At 50.7% G+C, this 14,373-nt stretch overlaps 1 protein-coding gene across 1 annotated transcript; it reads right to left on the reverse strand.

Annotated features, from left to right (window-relative positions):
- Positions 1-1,023: 1,023 nt before the first annotated feature.
- On the reverse strand, positions 1,024-9,339 carry LOC109733072 (replication protein A 70 kDa DNA-binding subunit C). The gene is made up of 2 exons (XM_020292272.4): positions 8,820-9,339; positions 1,024-3,517 (listed from the first exon to the last, which is right to left on the reverse strand). Exons 1-2 carry the CDS (start codon positions 9,125-9,127, stop codon positions 1,183-1,185), a joined length of 2,643 nt encoding a protein of 880 aa, XP_020147861.1. The 5' UTR covers positions 9,128-9,339; the 3' UTR covers positions 1,024-1,182.
- Between the last annotated feature and the right edge of the window lie 5,034 nt (positions 9,340-14,373).

The raw sequence follows: 14,373 nt of genomic DNA on the forward strand, positions 1-14,373 counted from the left end.
GCAGATTTGTAACTGCTCCCAATTGGGAAACCCAAGGAGGCGAGTCCTACAGCCACGGCCCATCCTCAACGATGGCTCGCTCCAGAAGCTGGCGCTGTCAAGGTGAACGTGGATGGAGCCTTAGCGAAGAACATGCGTGTTGGAGTAGTGGCAGCACTCTGCCGATACCAGCATGGCTTCTACCTTGGTTCCTCTGTGGTGATTTACAGCGGCATCATTGATCCGGCGATCTTAGAAACTTTTGCTTGTAGAGAAGGGCTAGCACTGGCAGATGATCATGCTCATAACGTGGTGATTGCCTCCAACTGTCAGGAGTAGTCAAGGACATCAACCAGGAGACGGTGGTCCGAACGCAGCTATCACACATTAAATATTAGCTCAGTTTTTCTTCTTGTAAGTTTTTATTTGAGTGCAGAAACTTTAATTTTGAGGCTCACAATCTCGTAAAGTACGCATGTAATCTTGACGTAGGTAGGCATGTTTGATTGGGCAATCCTCATGACCCAACTCTTGTACTTATGGACATTACTTTGATTCAATAAAGCATGCGAGATTACTAAAAAAACTCGCTTAAAGCGAGAAATAGGGGCGCCCGCCGTGTTATGCGCAATGCCAAGCTTCACAACATTGAGCAAGTTCCGTTTGCAGTTGTATCTATTTTTGGTCGTGTGATGATCGAGAAAGTTGTCACTCGTTTGAAGTATCTCTTGGTTTGATTAATGTTAAGACACTACGGATGGAATGGTTCTGACAGTCAGACGGACAGTCCAGACGGGTGTGAAAGCCACAGCGATCCGAAACACTCTTGATAAATTTGGTCGGTAATCCATGTGGTCTGTGTATTGTACAAAGAAGATGCATCAAGTTACAAAACAAAGAGATGCTCTTATGTTTGAGAATGGATTCTTTGCTCTCAGGTTCCATGGAGCCCGAAATTTTCAAAAATTTAAAATTCAAATTTTGACTTTTGAATTTTTCAAATTAAGGATTCCATGGAGCCCGAGCTCCATTAGCAATTACTGGTTTATGAGCTCCTACCCAGTTTGTTTTTTAAATATAGCAAAACAGTTCCCTTGTCCAGTCAACATCTATTGACAATCAAGACCAAGTAGTGCAGGTACATGAAAATACTACAAGCAGTACCAAAGTAGAGAACAGAAAACAAGTGATCGGCCAAACTACTTAGCTACCAACATAGGATTGCCTGTTGTATCCTCCTGCCGCGGCGCCATTCGCATACGTCTGGCGCTGGTGGCCAGCAGCCTGCGCTGGACAGTCTCTTGCGAAGTGCCCAGGCTGATTACATTTGAAGCACAGACCAGTGTTGGCGTTGCCGCCAGCCGAAGAACTGTAGGGGGCAGCCTGCCCTGGACAGTCTCTTGAAAAGTGCCCGGGCTGGTTACATTTGAAGCACAAGCCTGAGCTGGCATTGGCAGCTGAAGGACCATAGGAATTAGGTGCGAAGCCGCTACCTGCTGCTGGTGTCGCTGATGGTGCAGCCGGCATCCCGATCGATGCGCTGAATTGCTGCCCAAACTGATTTGGGCCACCCATATTCACGGCATAGGAATTGTTGGAGGCTGGCACACTCTGTCCAGCTTCTGAGTTGGCGAAGCCAGCATTAACAGCAGGACCACCATTCAGCCCAGGGGAAGAGCCTGAAGTGTCCTCCGCCAAAAGGCTATCAATGGCCCCCAGAAAAAAACGACTCTCTTTCACTGGGTCGTATCTTTCAGCCTTAACAATGTTGCACTTCACACGCGGCTCATCATTATAGACTTCTTCCTTGACTCTCAGCTTGAATAGGTATTGCTGAAAACGGACCTGCTGTATGATTTCTGCAAACCGTACATCGTCTTGCTCTTCATGCTTTATCCTGAAAAGATCTTGTGCTGAGAGGCCGATTATCTCCTGGCCAGCCTCTTGGAACGAAGTTGCATGAGTGAACCCAGTATGATCCTGGATATGGCACGACAGCAGGTATCTATACTCGCACGTTTCAGAGCTCTGATCGCATTTCTCACAAAGCCACATCCCATCACCATTATTTGTGACCTTTTTGTTGCAGCTTTTACCATTAACCTCCCTGGTGCATGCTGGGTAACAAAAATTATCAGTGTAGATTTGTGAAATTGCACCTTGAACGGTGATCCAATCAGGCTTTTCTGATTGCCCCAGGCGTTCATCCTTGATCTGTGCAGTTTTTTTCCGGACATCAGTCCTGCCCATGCTTGACATTTCCCCAGATAAAGAAGTGCAGGCAGCAATTTTTCCTTCAGTTATGTACCACTGCCTCAGCCTTTCAGCTTCAGGGAAATCTGGATTTATTTTTAACAAACTTGAGCTAGTTGTACTCACTGTTTTGCCATTGAATTCACCAACTCGGCCAGATTTCAGCGCAAGTATAGGATTCAAACCAGAATCGCACAGCGACTGCAGCTGCTGACCTTCAGCATCACAGAAGTTACCCCAAAAGGTCATTTCCACACTGCAACCAGACATGTCCTTCAGTTGAAGGACTCTTTTCTGGGTTTCCCCGCCATTCTTAAGCATTACTGTAAAAGAAGGCCTAACTGAAGTAACAACACCAAGCAAGTCTACCGTGGTATCTTTATCCATGTTTGCAATTTCGCTGATCTGCCGAAAATTGAACTGCTGCTTAGGGATGCTGCTATCATCACCAGAACAAACTTCTATAGATGATGAAGGCTCAAGGTTTATTTCATAGTCATTGTTTAAAGGGCTAAACCTCTTGTTTGCAGGTTTTAGCGATCCCCTAGATACCAAGTACACCTTATCAACCTCAATTAAGTCATAGAACTGATCAACTGCCACGCCAAAGCATGTTGCACGAATTTCTCCACCATTTGCATCAAGGAGATCAAAGGAGAAGACTTTTCCTGGACCTCTTGCGTTATTGAAGTTCTTGACATGAACCTTCGCAGTCACCCTAGCCTTTATTGTCCATGTACGTTGGTATGGGTTCAGTGCAGAAATTGGAATAACACGAGAAGCAGCTTCATTCTTAGCAACTGGGCCACTATTTCTATGGGGTGGAGGTGGCTGCTGATATGAAGGCTGTGCAGGGCGCCCATATATATTGCCAGGAGGGCCAAAGCCCCCACCTGTGCCAGGAACCGCAAAACTTTGGTTTTGATGAGAGTTTGGGTGCACCACGTTGGCATTCATTGTGTTATGTGCTGACATTGCACCATAAGTTCCACCAGACAACACATTGTTAGCACCAGGTTGAACAGACTGACAAATTGAAGAGTCCACACCTGGGCCACCGTTGTTGGGTCTACCATATGACAGATTGTTACCAATCTGTTCCACCCTTGGAGCAACTGCAGACCCCAGCATGCCTGGGCCAGAATAGTTTCCACTGTTTGTTTGAGCAGGATTGGCCGGTAAGTTAGGCTCCTGTTCCTCAGGTAAGCTTTTCTCATAAATCTTTGGTGTCCCAATTTTGGGGCACTCACTTTGGAGAACTTCAAGTTTGACAACAATAACGATCCTGAAGCAATGGAAAAGAATTCAGCTCAACTGATTAGAAATCCATATACAAACATCAAATTGTTTTAAAGTTGTCTGGTTAGTTCTACCAGAAGATATTTGTTTTCTAGAAACAAACTCAGCTCATAAAACAGTACGAGAACGAGCAATTTGAAGACATCGGAGAATATAATAGCTAACATGCCCCTTTGTCTTTAGAATTAAAAATCCAGCCTTCATGTTTTCACAAAGGGAACAAACAAGGTTCCAAACACATGATGTAAATTGTTTCATTAATTGACACGGCAATCAACAATCAAAATAACAGATCGTAGGCCATAAGCATTGGCACAAAATAGAACACCTTTTTTTCTGCAAGAAACATACAGACATGATGCCATGGGTTATAAATTCCTACATAAGGAAGGTAGTTCTCAGAAAACTATATATCACAAACTAGGAGGATGGAGCTTTCTTGTCGCTGGTAGCTTGGTAAAACATGAGAAGCGAAATGTGTTAATTTGGATGAGAGTGCACTCACAAACAGACAACCGCATGTGAAATCACAGTAGAATATGAAATCAAACTTTCTTAGGGTCCTCGGAAGAATGAGATTGCAAGCAGGCTATGCATATTATTTGCATTAGATCAACATGAAACGTTCAACACATTCATTGACATAGCACTGCATCAAACACCAAACCCCCCTCATTTTGTCAACAGTACCCTGCTGGGATTGAATGAGAACTGAAAAGAAAATGAGTAATGGCATATGTTCTGCTAGTAAAATGCTACAGGATTATCAGAAAACAATCGATTGAAGGCTTGAAGCTGAAATAAGACGAACATAATGTTTAACGCTTTAATCCACTCATTATCCCAAGAAGCCGGCTGCAAGCAATAAATAACAATTTACAATAGCATCCAAAACATTGTTGTATCCTGCAAGTTCCCTCGGGCTCATACGGCGGTTATTGCAAATGGGGCATCTCCACATGTTGAATATCACCGTAGGGGCTGGTATGGGCGGCCGCCCCCGGTAGCCAGAAGCAGGCAAACAAAAAATTATTATTTGGTTTTTACGTGGGCCAACACTTAACTAACGACGCAGCCCAGTTGCACGTGCAGCCCAAAGCCCAAAACTAGCTCGCAGCTTATCCCACACCCAAGCCGACCACGCAGCAGGAAATCCCCAACAGAGCAAGCACGATCCCTAACTTAGGTGTCGCCGTCGCCGCCGCCAACACTGAGCTCCGCATCGCCAGACGCCTGGTGAATCCATGAATGGGCGAACGAGAAGCAGTCCCGGGGGCATCCTGCGTGGGAGGCAATGGCAGCGGCACAGCATCAAGCTCGCACAAACAGAGAGTTGCAGTTTGCAAAGGCAGCAAGCGCAACCAGCAGGTACACACTGATACTGTCCAATCCATTTTCTTCTGACATTCACCTTCAATTTCTACTTTTCTAGCCAATTACTGAACATGGTGATGTTGTAATATAGGGAATTTATAAGAAAATGAAACCAATTGCTGCTTATTTTGGAACTACCCCAATTACTGAACCGCAAGTGCAGTCTGCTCAAGTGTATAATTAACCTGAATTTGTTCATGAACTTGGAGTGTCTAATTGAGGATCTGATGCAAACATTTCACATGCTCCTGTTCTTGAACTTGAGGTGGCTAATGAGACCTCTGATGCTAACATTTTGCAAGCTCCTATTCAAGGGTTTAGCCAAGCTGACATTGAACCTGATCCGGTACTTCGGAAACAAATCAGAGAAAATACTTACCCAGAAATTAGAGATGCACTTAGGAGGGAATATTTGAAGAATGGTCCATGTCAGCCGCTTGGGCATGATTTTCCTTGCAACATTAATACAGATAATAGGGTATTCAGAGAGGAATGGTTTGAGGGGTTTGATTGGCTAGAGTGCAGTGTAGACAAAAACTGTGAATAATGTTTTTTGCTGCTTTCTATTTAAGCAGTCAGCAAGCCATGTAAGTTTGGGGGCAATGTCTTCAAGCAGGATGGGTATAAAAACTGGAAGAAGGCAGTGGAATATTGCAGGCTTCATGTAAGTTCGATAAAGAGTGCTCACAACAATGCAAGAAGACATTGTGTAGATTTCAAGAATCAGAAACAAAGTGTGGCATATGCAATCACTACTCAAACTGAGAGGGGCCATCTTCAATATCAAGACGTTTGTTGGCTATTATGGGTGTTGTGAGGTTTCTTCTTAGTCAAGGACTTGCTTTCCATGGCCGTGATGAGTCTAAGACTTCAAGAAACATGGGTAGTTTTCATGAGATGTTGAATTGGTATGCTAAAAGATGCAAAGCTGCAGCTGATGAACTCAATGATAAATTGATAATGCTCCTCGGAATCATCAAACGGCTTGTCATGATATCCAGAAGCAAATTGTACATGCTTGCACAGAAAAAACACCGAGGTCATCATGACTGAGCTTGGGGATGGTCATTTCTCTCCACCAACAACAAATGGCTGTCATTTTGAGGTTTCTAAACATAAAAGGAGATATTTTGGAAAGGTTACTTGGTGTCAAGCATGTTGTCGACACCACATCTGCATCTCTCAAAAGATCCTTCAGTGAAGTGTTTGCTAACCATAAATTATCCATGTCTAGACTGAGACGTCAATGGTATGATGGAGCCTCAAATACGTGGGGGCACTAAATGATTAAAGAAACTAGTGTTAGATGAAACTCCTCATGCATTATATGTTCACCGTTCCGCCCATCAGTTTCAATTACTAGTTGTGGCTTTTGTGAAGGGCATTCTTGCCATTAGTGATTTCTTTGGATATGCAAATATGATTGTAACCATGGTTAGTGATCTTTTGTTGACTTGTTTCCAATGCTGTGTTTTGTAGGTCAGTGCTTCCTTGTGAAAGAAAAGATGCATTGCTACAAAAGCATCATGCCAAAATTGTGTGGCAATTAGAGAATGGGAAGATTCTTAAAGGAAGAGGCAAACATCAAGAGACGACTTTAGCAAGACCTGGTGATACGCGATGGGGATCTCATCATAGAACACTGATTCGGTGATTCAAGTGCATGCGATTTCTCATGATGGGGAAGATGCTGATGATGGAGGCAAAGTATCAGGTTTGATGAAATCTATGGAGGTCTTTGAATTTGTTCTAAATCTTGCATTTGATGCTTAAAGTGCTTGGTTTGACTAATGACTTGTCACAAGCATTGCAACAGGACTAAAATATAGTAGTAAGTGCAATGGAAATGATTGTGTCTGTGAAAAGTTTATTGCAGCAGCTAAGGGATGAAGGATAGGAGCCAGCCACTTCGTTTTGTGTTAAGAGAGAGATACTAGTGCCTAGTATGAATGAGAATATTCCGGCAAGAAGTTCCCACAAAATGGTTTGTGCTTCCATCACTGTTTGTAAAGCGTCCCTAAAGCGATGCTTAAGCGTCAGAGCGCCCTCCAGGCTCAAAGCATCAAGTTCGCTTTAGATATGTGTCTAACGCATCCACCTTATAGACATTAAAGCGTCTTAAGTGCCCGCTTAGGCATCCTGATTGGCACTTTAGTGCAGAGAGGACGCCTTAGACTTGCCAGGCAGGGGAACAGAGATTTCTAGCGGGAAAAGGGGCTGGGCGGGAACACAAGGGCGGGAAAACTGGGCTCACAGGTTAAACATTACAGGAGGGGAAAGAAAGAGAGAGAACCAAAACCAGAGCGTGCAAATCTCCTCCCCCTCCTCTCCGGCTGCATCCCCCCCCCCCCCCCCCTCTCCTTGTGCAACCACAATGTATGGCTCCTGCCCTCTCTTCTCCCCCTTCCCCTCCCTTTGCTCTTTCTTCCATGCTCAGATCTGCACCAGCTTGTCATGCCTTTCCTGCTCTGTTATGTGTTATGCTATGCACAGCTCCTCTGCTGTTAGCTGCTGCTGCTGCTGCCTCTTATATTAGTTGGCTGGTTGCTTACTGCTTAGTGGATGGATTAGAATAATGGCTACTAATGCATATGTGCTCACTCGTGGATTAGGATCAAGGTATGTATGTCTCACTAAATGGTACTCTATTCTACTGCCCGTCAGGTTCAGAGTCTGTTTAAAGCATCGCCTCGCTTTATGCACAAGCAGTGAGGCACCCCCCAGCGCCTCACTTCGCTTTACCGCTTTTAAAACATTGGCTTCCATCACTACAAGGTTGAAATACTCAAGGTTCTTGAAGAAACATAGCTGAGATGAACAATCGACTCAGTAAGACTTAAACAAGGTTATTGATATGCATTGCGAGTCTAGATCCTAGAGACTCATTTAGCAGATTTAATCATGAGAAGCTACTTGAGCTTGCATCTATTTTCTCAGTTGACTTCAATCAAGAAGACCAATATCATTTGGATGGTCAGCTCAAGATATAAATTGATACGATGAAAAGGTCTGCTGTTTTTTTTGGTTGTGATAGTCTCGCTAATCTTCCTCTCAAGTTGGTTGAAACTAAGGAACATTTACAATTTCCTTTGGTTTATCGGCTCATCAAACTTGCTTTGACTTTGTCAATAGCGACGGCATCAGTTGAAAGAGTTTTCTCAGCGACGAACATCATAAAGACAGATTTGACAAATAAGATATCTGATAATTGGTTGAATGATATGATGATATGCTATCCTGAGCGAGCAATGTTTGCTAGAATTAATAACAAGAAGATTATTGAAAATTTTCTTGGCTTGAGGAACCTTAGAGGCCATCTACCAAACCATCCTCGTATAATTACAACTTGAGTAAATACTTTTCTTATATGTTGTTTCAAACCATTAGCATACTTGTGCTAAGATATATATTGATATGCAGCTTCTTCACTGGTTGTAGGTACCTATAGAATTGGAGTTGGACATTTTGGGCCAGGGAATGAATGATTCAAGCAGCGGGAGTGCATGTTAGTAGTTCTCTATGGCATTTATGTTGTCTTTTGTGTTTTTTGGTGGTTGCGCCACCTAGTTGTTGAGAATCTTGAACTATTTTGAACCATTAGTTATGTTAATTTTCGAGTGCATCTAGCTTCGCATTTGAGTTGTATGAGTTTTGGTTCAGCGGACTTGCATTTGTGCGTTAAAAATTTTAGACCTTAAATGTTTCGCCCCGGCAAGTTCAATTCCTGGATCTACCACTGACAGGCACCAACTAGACGCGCCTACCTGCAACTCAATCAAGAAACTAACACAAAGATACCACCTTTGCTGAAACCGCTGGTGCCCCGGACAAATCGACAGCCGAATACTAAGCCAGGCAAGCAGATCAAGATCCAATCGAGGCCAAAGGGAGAGAATAAATGTCGGTTGACGCACCTGCGTTTCTGGATGGTGTTGCACGTCATGTCCGTGAGGTGGACGATGGAGCCGACGCGGAGGGTTCCGTCCTTTATGAGGTCGTTGAGGCCGGTGCCGAGCATGGACTGCTGGGAGTGGACGCCGTCGGAGAGCAGCATGCGGAACCGCTCCGAGTGCTGCGCCGCGGCCGCCGCCGCGGTCGTGTTCTTGGCGACGACGGGGCGAAGGTCCGCGACCTGCAGCACCGGCTGGAACGTCGCCGGCCCGTTCGGGAGCTCCCATATCTCCGTCACCGCGCCCGCCGTCAGCGGCGGCGGCGCCTCCATCGAATCGGCGGAGGAGAGGGGAGGGGAGGGGAGGTTCGAATTTGGGGGAGGGTTTTGCCGTTGGTGGTGCGCGGTGGTGGTTGTGGGGGAAGCGGCGGCGGTGTACGGGAGGAGAGGAGGGCGCGGTTTGTGAGGTGGGATTGATGGGGGGTGGGCGGTTCATGGACCGGGTGCACGGTGGGTGTTTCGAGAATTTCGGCTCGGGGGGATCAGGGGAATGGAGGGAGAGCGGAATTTCATTTTGGGAATGCCCGCGAACGGGGAAGGGGAATTCGCAGGGGACACCTGCTCGGTTGGCCCGCCGTTTTTTTGAAGGGAAACGTAGTTGGCCATAGTGAGATGAGAGTAACATAAGTAATAGGCCGCTGCTAGGCGTAAGCCGGCTGATACGAGTGAATTGTAAACCGCTTCGCCAGCCGTTGGATAAGGCTCCGCGCAGCCGTTCGTTGTGCCAGCTGGACCACGTGCATCACCCAGCGGAATTGACTCGTCGTCTCTCCAGCCCTACAACCATCCACTCCACCGCTTGTCGTCATCATGGCTGTTGCACGGGCCACGTACCATCGCCGCTGTGCAGCAGATGACGGCTGGCGAGATCAGCGCCTACGACATCTCGGCACCGGAATCGCCGGCGACCATTGCATCGCAGCTCTCAGAGCCGCTGGCAACTGCTGCAACGCAGCACCGGGAGCCACCGGAGGGCTCCTCCATAACAACACCGAGCGCGACATCTCCGGCGAAGCTTCATTGCATCTCCGGTGAAAAGCTTCATTGCAGCTCCGGTGAAGCTTCATTGCAGCCCCGGCGGAGTCCGTTCCGACCCCATCGCTGCTCCAACGACCGGACGGAGCTCCAATGCAGCCATGGGTGGCGCTTCATGGCAACACCGAGCGCGACGTCTCCGGCGAAGCTTCATTGCAGCTCCGGCGAAAGCTTCATTGCAGCCTCGGCGGAGTCCGTTCCAACCCCATCGCAGCTCCAACGACCGGGCGGCGCTCCATGGCAGCCATGGGTGGCGCTTCATGGCAACACCGAGCGCGACGTCTCCGGCGAAGCTTCATTGCAGCTCCGGCGAAAGCTTCATTGCAGCCTCGGCGGAGTCCGTGCCAACCCCATCGCAGCTCCAACGACCGGGCGGCGCTCCATGGCAGCCATGGGTGGCGCTCCAATGCAACCTCGACGGCGTGAAAATAAGCTCCAACACAGCACCTCCTTCGTGCGGCGTTGCAGCACCGGCGGCGAGCAGCGCCCGCCTACGGTCTTCCTGCTGCGATGCAACAGCGGCAGCGGCGCTATGGCCCGTGCACCCATGGCGAGCAGGAAACTGCTGCTTCCAGCTCGCAACAATGGTGGTGCGCCCCCATGGCGAGGAGCACACAGCTAGTGGTCGCGTTTACCCCTCGCTTGTAGCAACAACTCCGGGCAGGGTGCAGCTGGTGGTGGTGGTCGTCGTCCATCCCGGTTGGTGGTTGGCGTCGCCATGGGCATCTCTCCCTCTCAGATGCAACGGAAGAGGTGGGGAGAGGAAAGAAGATGAGGGGGGAAACGTGTGGAGAGGGAGACGAAGGGGAAAACGGATGGGTTAGACGTGTGGCTGTGGTTTGCTGCGGGAGGATAAGGCGTGCTAGTGAGCGGTGCGTGGCCCGATGGAGACGCGTGTCAAGCGTCGAAGGCGGCTTACGGATCGACAAATTCAGTCGGTTGATTTCAAACGTTTCCCTAAGTAATATCATGCATTTGGAACTCGCAAACATGGACCGCGGCCCACTCCACTGCCCTTCCCCGCCCCCCTCCCTCCCGCTTCCCACTCCCCCCGTTCGTCATGGCAGCGAGCCCGAGACCGGTCACCTCGATGTTCCGGCCGCAGGGCAAGCGCCCGGTGGTCTCGGGCCTGGGGATCTCCTCGGAGTCCGGCGGCTCGAAGGTTCGGGTGCCAGGTGTCCTCGCCATGTGGCCTGAGGAGGCGCCGGGGGCGGCGGATCCGGCGCGGGGTGAGGAGACTTGGGTCCGCCCGCCTCCCACCAAGGAGATGTGGAGGAAATGCCATGGCGTCGGCGAGCCGGCCGTGCGTGGCCACGCCCCCCCGCGCGAGACGGTGCGGCGAGAGGTGTCGCCGGAGATGAGAGACAAGTGCTTCCGTTGTCTTGAGAAGGGCCACTACAAGACCGACTGTACGAACGACATCGTCTGCTTCCGCTGCGGTCTCCCCGGACATGGCTCCCGGGACTGCAAGCGACCGCGGAGCCCCTCCCCCGTCGACGAGCTGCGGCGGGATGCGTTGGCCAAGGTGGCTCGCCGGTCTTCGCCGGGTGCTTCCCCGGGGGTCTGGGTCCTCGTGTCGCCCCCCCCCCCCCCCCCGCCCCCGCTGCCGAGGTCGGGCGTCCAGGCGGCGGCGGCTACGGCCTGGCCACCGCTGGCGCCTCCGCGGCTCCAGGTCGCGCTCGAGGTGGAGGATGGTCCGGCGGAGCTCTGCATCACCAGGTGGTCGAGGGTCGTGGCGGATCTGGAGCGTCGGGTTCAATTCGCCATGGTGGCATACGTTGCGGGATCAAGGCGCGTTCTTTTGACAGATCGAGTGAAGGAGATGCTGGAGGGCATGCTGGAGATTCCCCCGGAGCTGATCTCTGTGCATCGCCACCGCCCGAAGGATTTTCTGGTGGTTTTTGCCTCGGCGGAGCTCGGGAACAGGGTCTCTGCCTGCCCGTCCGTGGAGCACCGCGGTGATCGTCTGATTTTCAGGACTTGGAATAGGCAGTCGCAGGCCGTGCACTCGATGTCGGGTTTCAAGGTGTGGCTGGAGCTTGAAGGGATCCCGCCCCATGCCTGGGATCGTTCTGTGGTCGAAGATCTGCTGGGTTCGTCGTGCAAGCTCGACACCATTGCGCTGGAGACTGTGTCCCGCGCTGACTTGTCCTCGTTCAAGACCACGGCGTGGACGGTTGATCCACAGTGCATTCCTACGCTGCATTGGCTTGCGGTGCCGGAGCCGGGGGAGGAGCGGTCGTCGGCGCTACTTCAGTACAAGGTGCTCATTCACCTGGACGCGGTGATGGATTTGAGGGACGGCGGCGAGCCGTGGTTCTTGGAGGGCTCGTTGAACAACGGGCAAAGCGGCATGCCGGACCAGGACGGAGGCTTCCCCGGTTCGGGTGCCCAGATGCGCAGGTCGCATTGGCAGTTCGGAGTCAGGGACAGGAGAGGCGGCGGCTTTGCCGCCGACGATGAAGGAGGCGGTCGCTCCCATGGGGCGATGGTGGGCCAGGCCAATCTCTCGCCTGGCTGGCGCCTTCCTCCGATGGACGCGGTCGTCGAGGACAGACAGGAGGCCCCACGAATGAGGGCGGTCGACAGGATTATGCGACGCCAATCTGCTTTTGACCGGCTGGCCATGGGGCAGGGCCCGCAGAACACTCGAACGGCATCCACGGTGTTTCAAATCAGCCCGGCGGGAGTTTGGCAAGGACAAAGGAAGGCGGCGAGACAAGAGAGGAGCACGTTGCACCTTCCCCGAGATCCAATCAGGAGCGGGATAGGGATCTGGTGGGGGCGACCCAGGATCCCGATGCGGGTAGGACCCCACAGGATCCGCTGCAGCTCACGGATGCCACTGACCCACCATTGGGAACGGGGCTAGGTGGGCTAGCGGATCAGGGTCAGGACGAGGTGGCCACGCGGACTGGGTCTCCGGTGGATGGCGACAAGGGGGCCAGGGGGCCAGGGGGGCCCGGAAGCACTGGCTGCTTGCTAGGTGAACCGCGACAACGAGGAGCGGACGGGACCAGCTGAACAGGAGTCCACAGCGGGCCTAGGCGCGCGGGTTCCGTGTGGTGGCCCTGCTGCTCGGGCTTCGTGCGTGCCCACCCAGCCAGGCACAACGGAGTAGGGTTCGGTGGATGGAATAAACAACTCCACGGAAGCGGAGGCACAAAGGGAGAGGATGGTGGGGCCCCAGAGTGATGGGAACCATGCACATGCACTCAGCACGTACGTACCACACGTCGTGGAATTAGCGCAACAGAAGCCAGTCGAGGAGGGTCTGGAGTTGATCGGCAACAACTGCACAACACTAATATGTGCACCGCAGAGCAGCAAAACTGTGGGGATGACCGCGAGCAAAGCGGTGGCATACGAAAAGCTGAAGAATTTCTGCTCGAACATCATCAAGCGGCTGGCTCCTCCGCTGCTCAAGGAAGTGCAGGCTTCTCAGCTCAGGCTAGAAGTGGAACCATTCACGCCAAAAAGGACCACCAGGGCATCCAAGAAGACCACAGCGACCAAAAGGCCAAGGGATGCGCCGATGGAGAACGTGTTACTCCATGCCTTGGGCATGGTTCCGGACAACCTGGAGGTGGACGACGGAGTGGTGCACGAGCTCAAGGAGCTGTTCGACTCGCCGCTGCGTGAACAGCACGTCCGGATCATCACGACACTCTTCGGCAAGGCGATCTCGTCCGAGGAGGAGATGGAGGCACATAACGCATTCACGGTGTGCGCCTAACTGGGGCCACCTCGAGGAGTTGGTGTGGTAATCCTCCATGGATTTACACCCACAGGTGATCTGCTGGAATGTTTGAGGCTTGAACAATCCAGCCAAACGCAAGGAGGTGCGGGAATTCGTGAGTACTCTTGAGGTCAACTTAGCTTGCTTGCAAGAAACGAAATTGGATGTAATAGACAGTTATCTAGTTATGCAATGTTTGGGACCATCGTTCGATGGTTTTGCTTACTTGCCGGCTATTGAAACTAGAGGAGGTGTGATCCTTGCGTGGAAGAGCTCGGACTTGGAGGTGGAGGCCATACAGATCGATACTAACTTCTTGACGGGACGGGTGCGCACTAAAACAAGTGATCCTTGGTGGATCTCGGTGGTCTACGGACCGCAAAGCAATGAGCAAAAGTGCAACTTCTTGGAGTAGCTTAGGTCAAGGCGAGTGATCTGTCCGGGCGCATGGCTCGTCCTTGGCGACTTCAACATGATCCTCCGAGCCTCGGAAAAGAGTAATTCTAACCTTAACAGGAGCATGATGAACAAATTCAGAGAGTTTGTGGACGATCATCAACTGCGCGAGATGTACATGCACGGGAGAAAATATACATGGTCTAATGAGAGGGACTCGCCTACCCTCACCAAGATTGATAGAGTCCTCATGACAGTGGATTGGGAACTGGACAATGCGGATCACCTATTGCAGGCGCTGTCCACGGGAGTCTCGGATCATGCGCCGTTGCACCTCACCACGAGCGCA

This window comes from Aegilops tauschii, chromosome 1 (genome assembly GCF_002575655.3).
Source record: "Aegilops tauschii subsp. strangulata cultivar AL8/78 chromosome 1, Aet v6.0, whole genome shotgun sequence".
NCBI lineage: Eukaryota > Viridiplantae > Streptophyta > Magnoliopsida > Poales > Poaceae > Aegilops > Aegilops tauschii.

Coding starts and splice junctions, on each gene's coding strand:
- LOC109733072 (XM_020292272.4), bottom strand. CDS start 9,127: ATGGAGGCGCCGCCGCCGCTGACGGCGGGCGCGGTGACGGAGATATGG. Junction 3,518..8,819: donor AACACCATCCAGAAACGCAG/GTGCGTCAACCG, acceptor CCATTGCTTCAG/GATCGTTATTGTTGTCAAAC.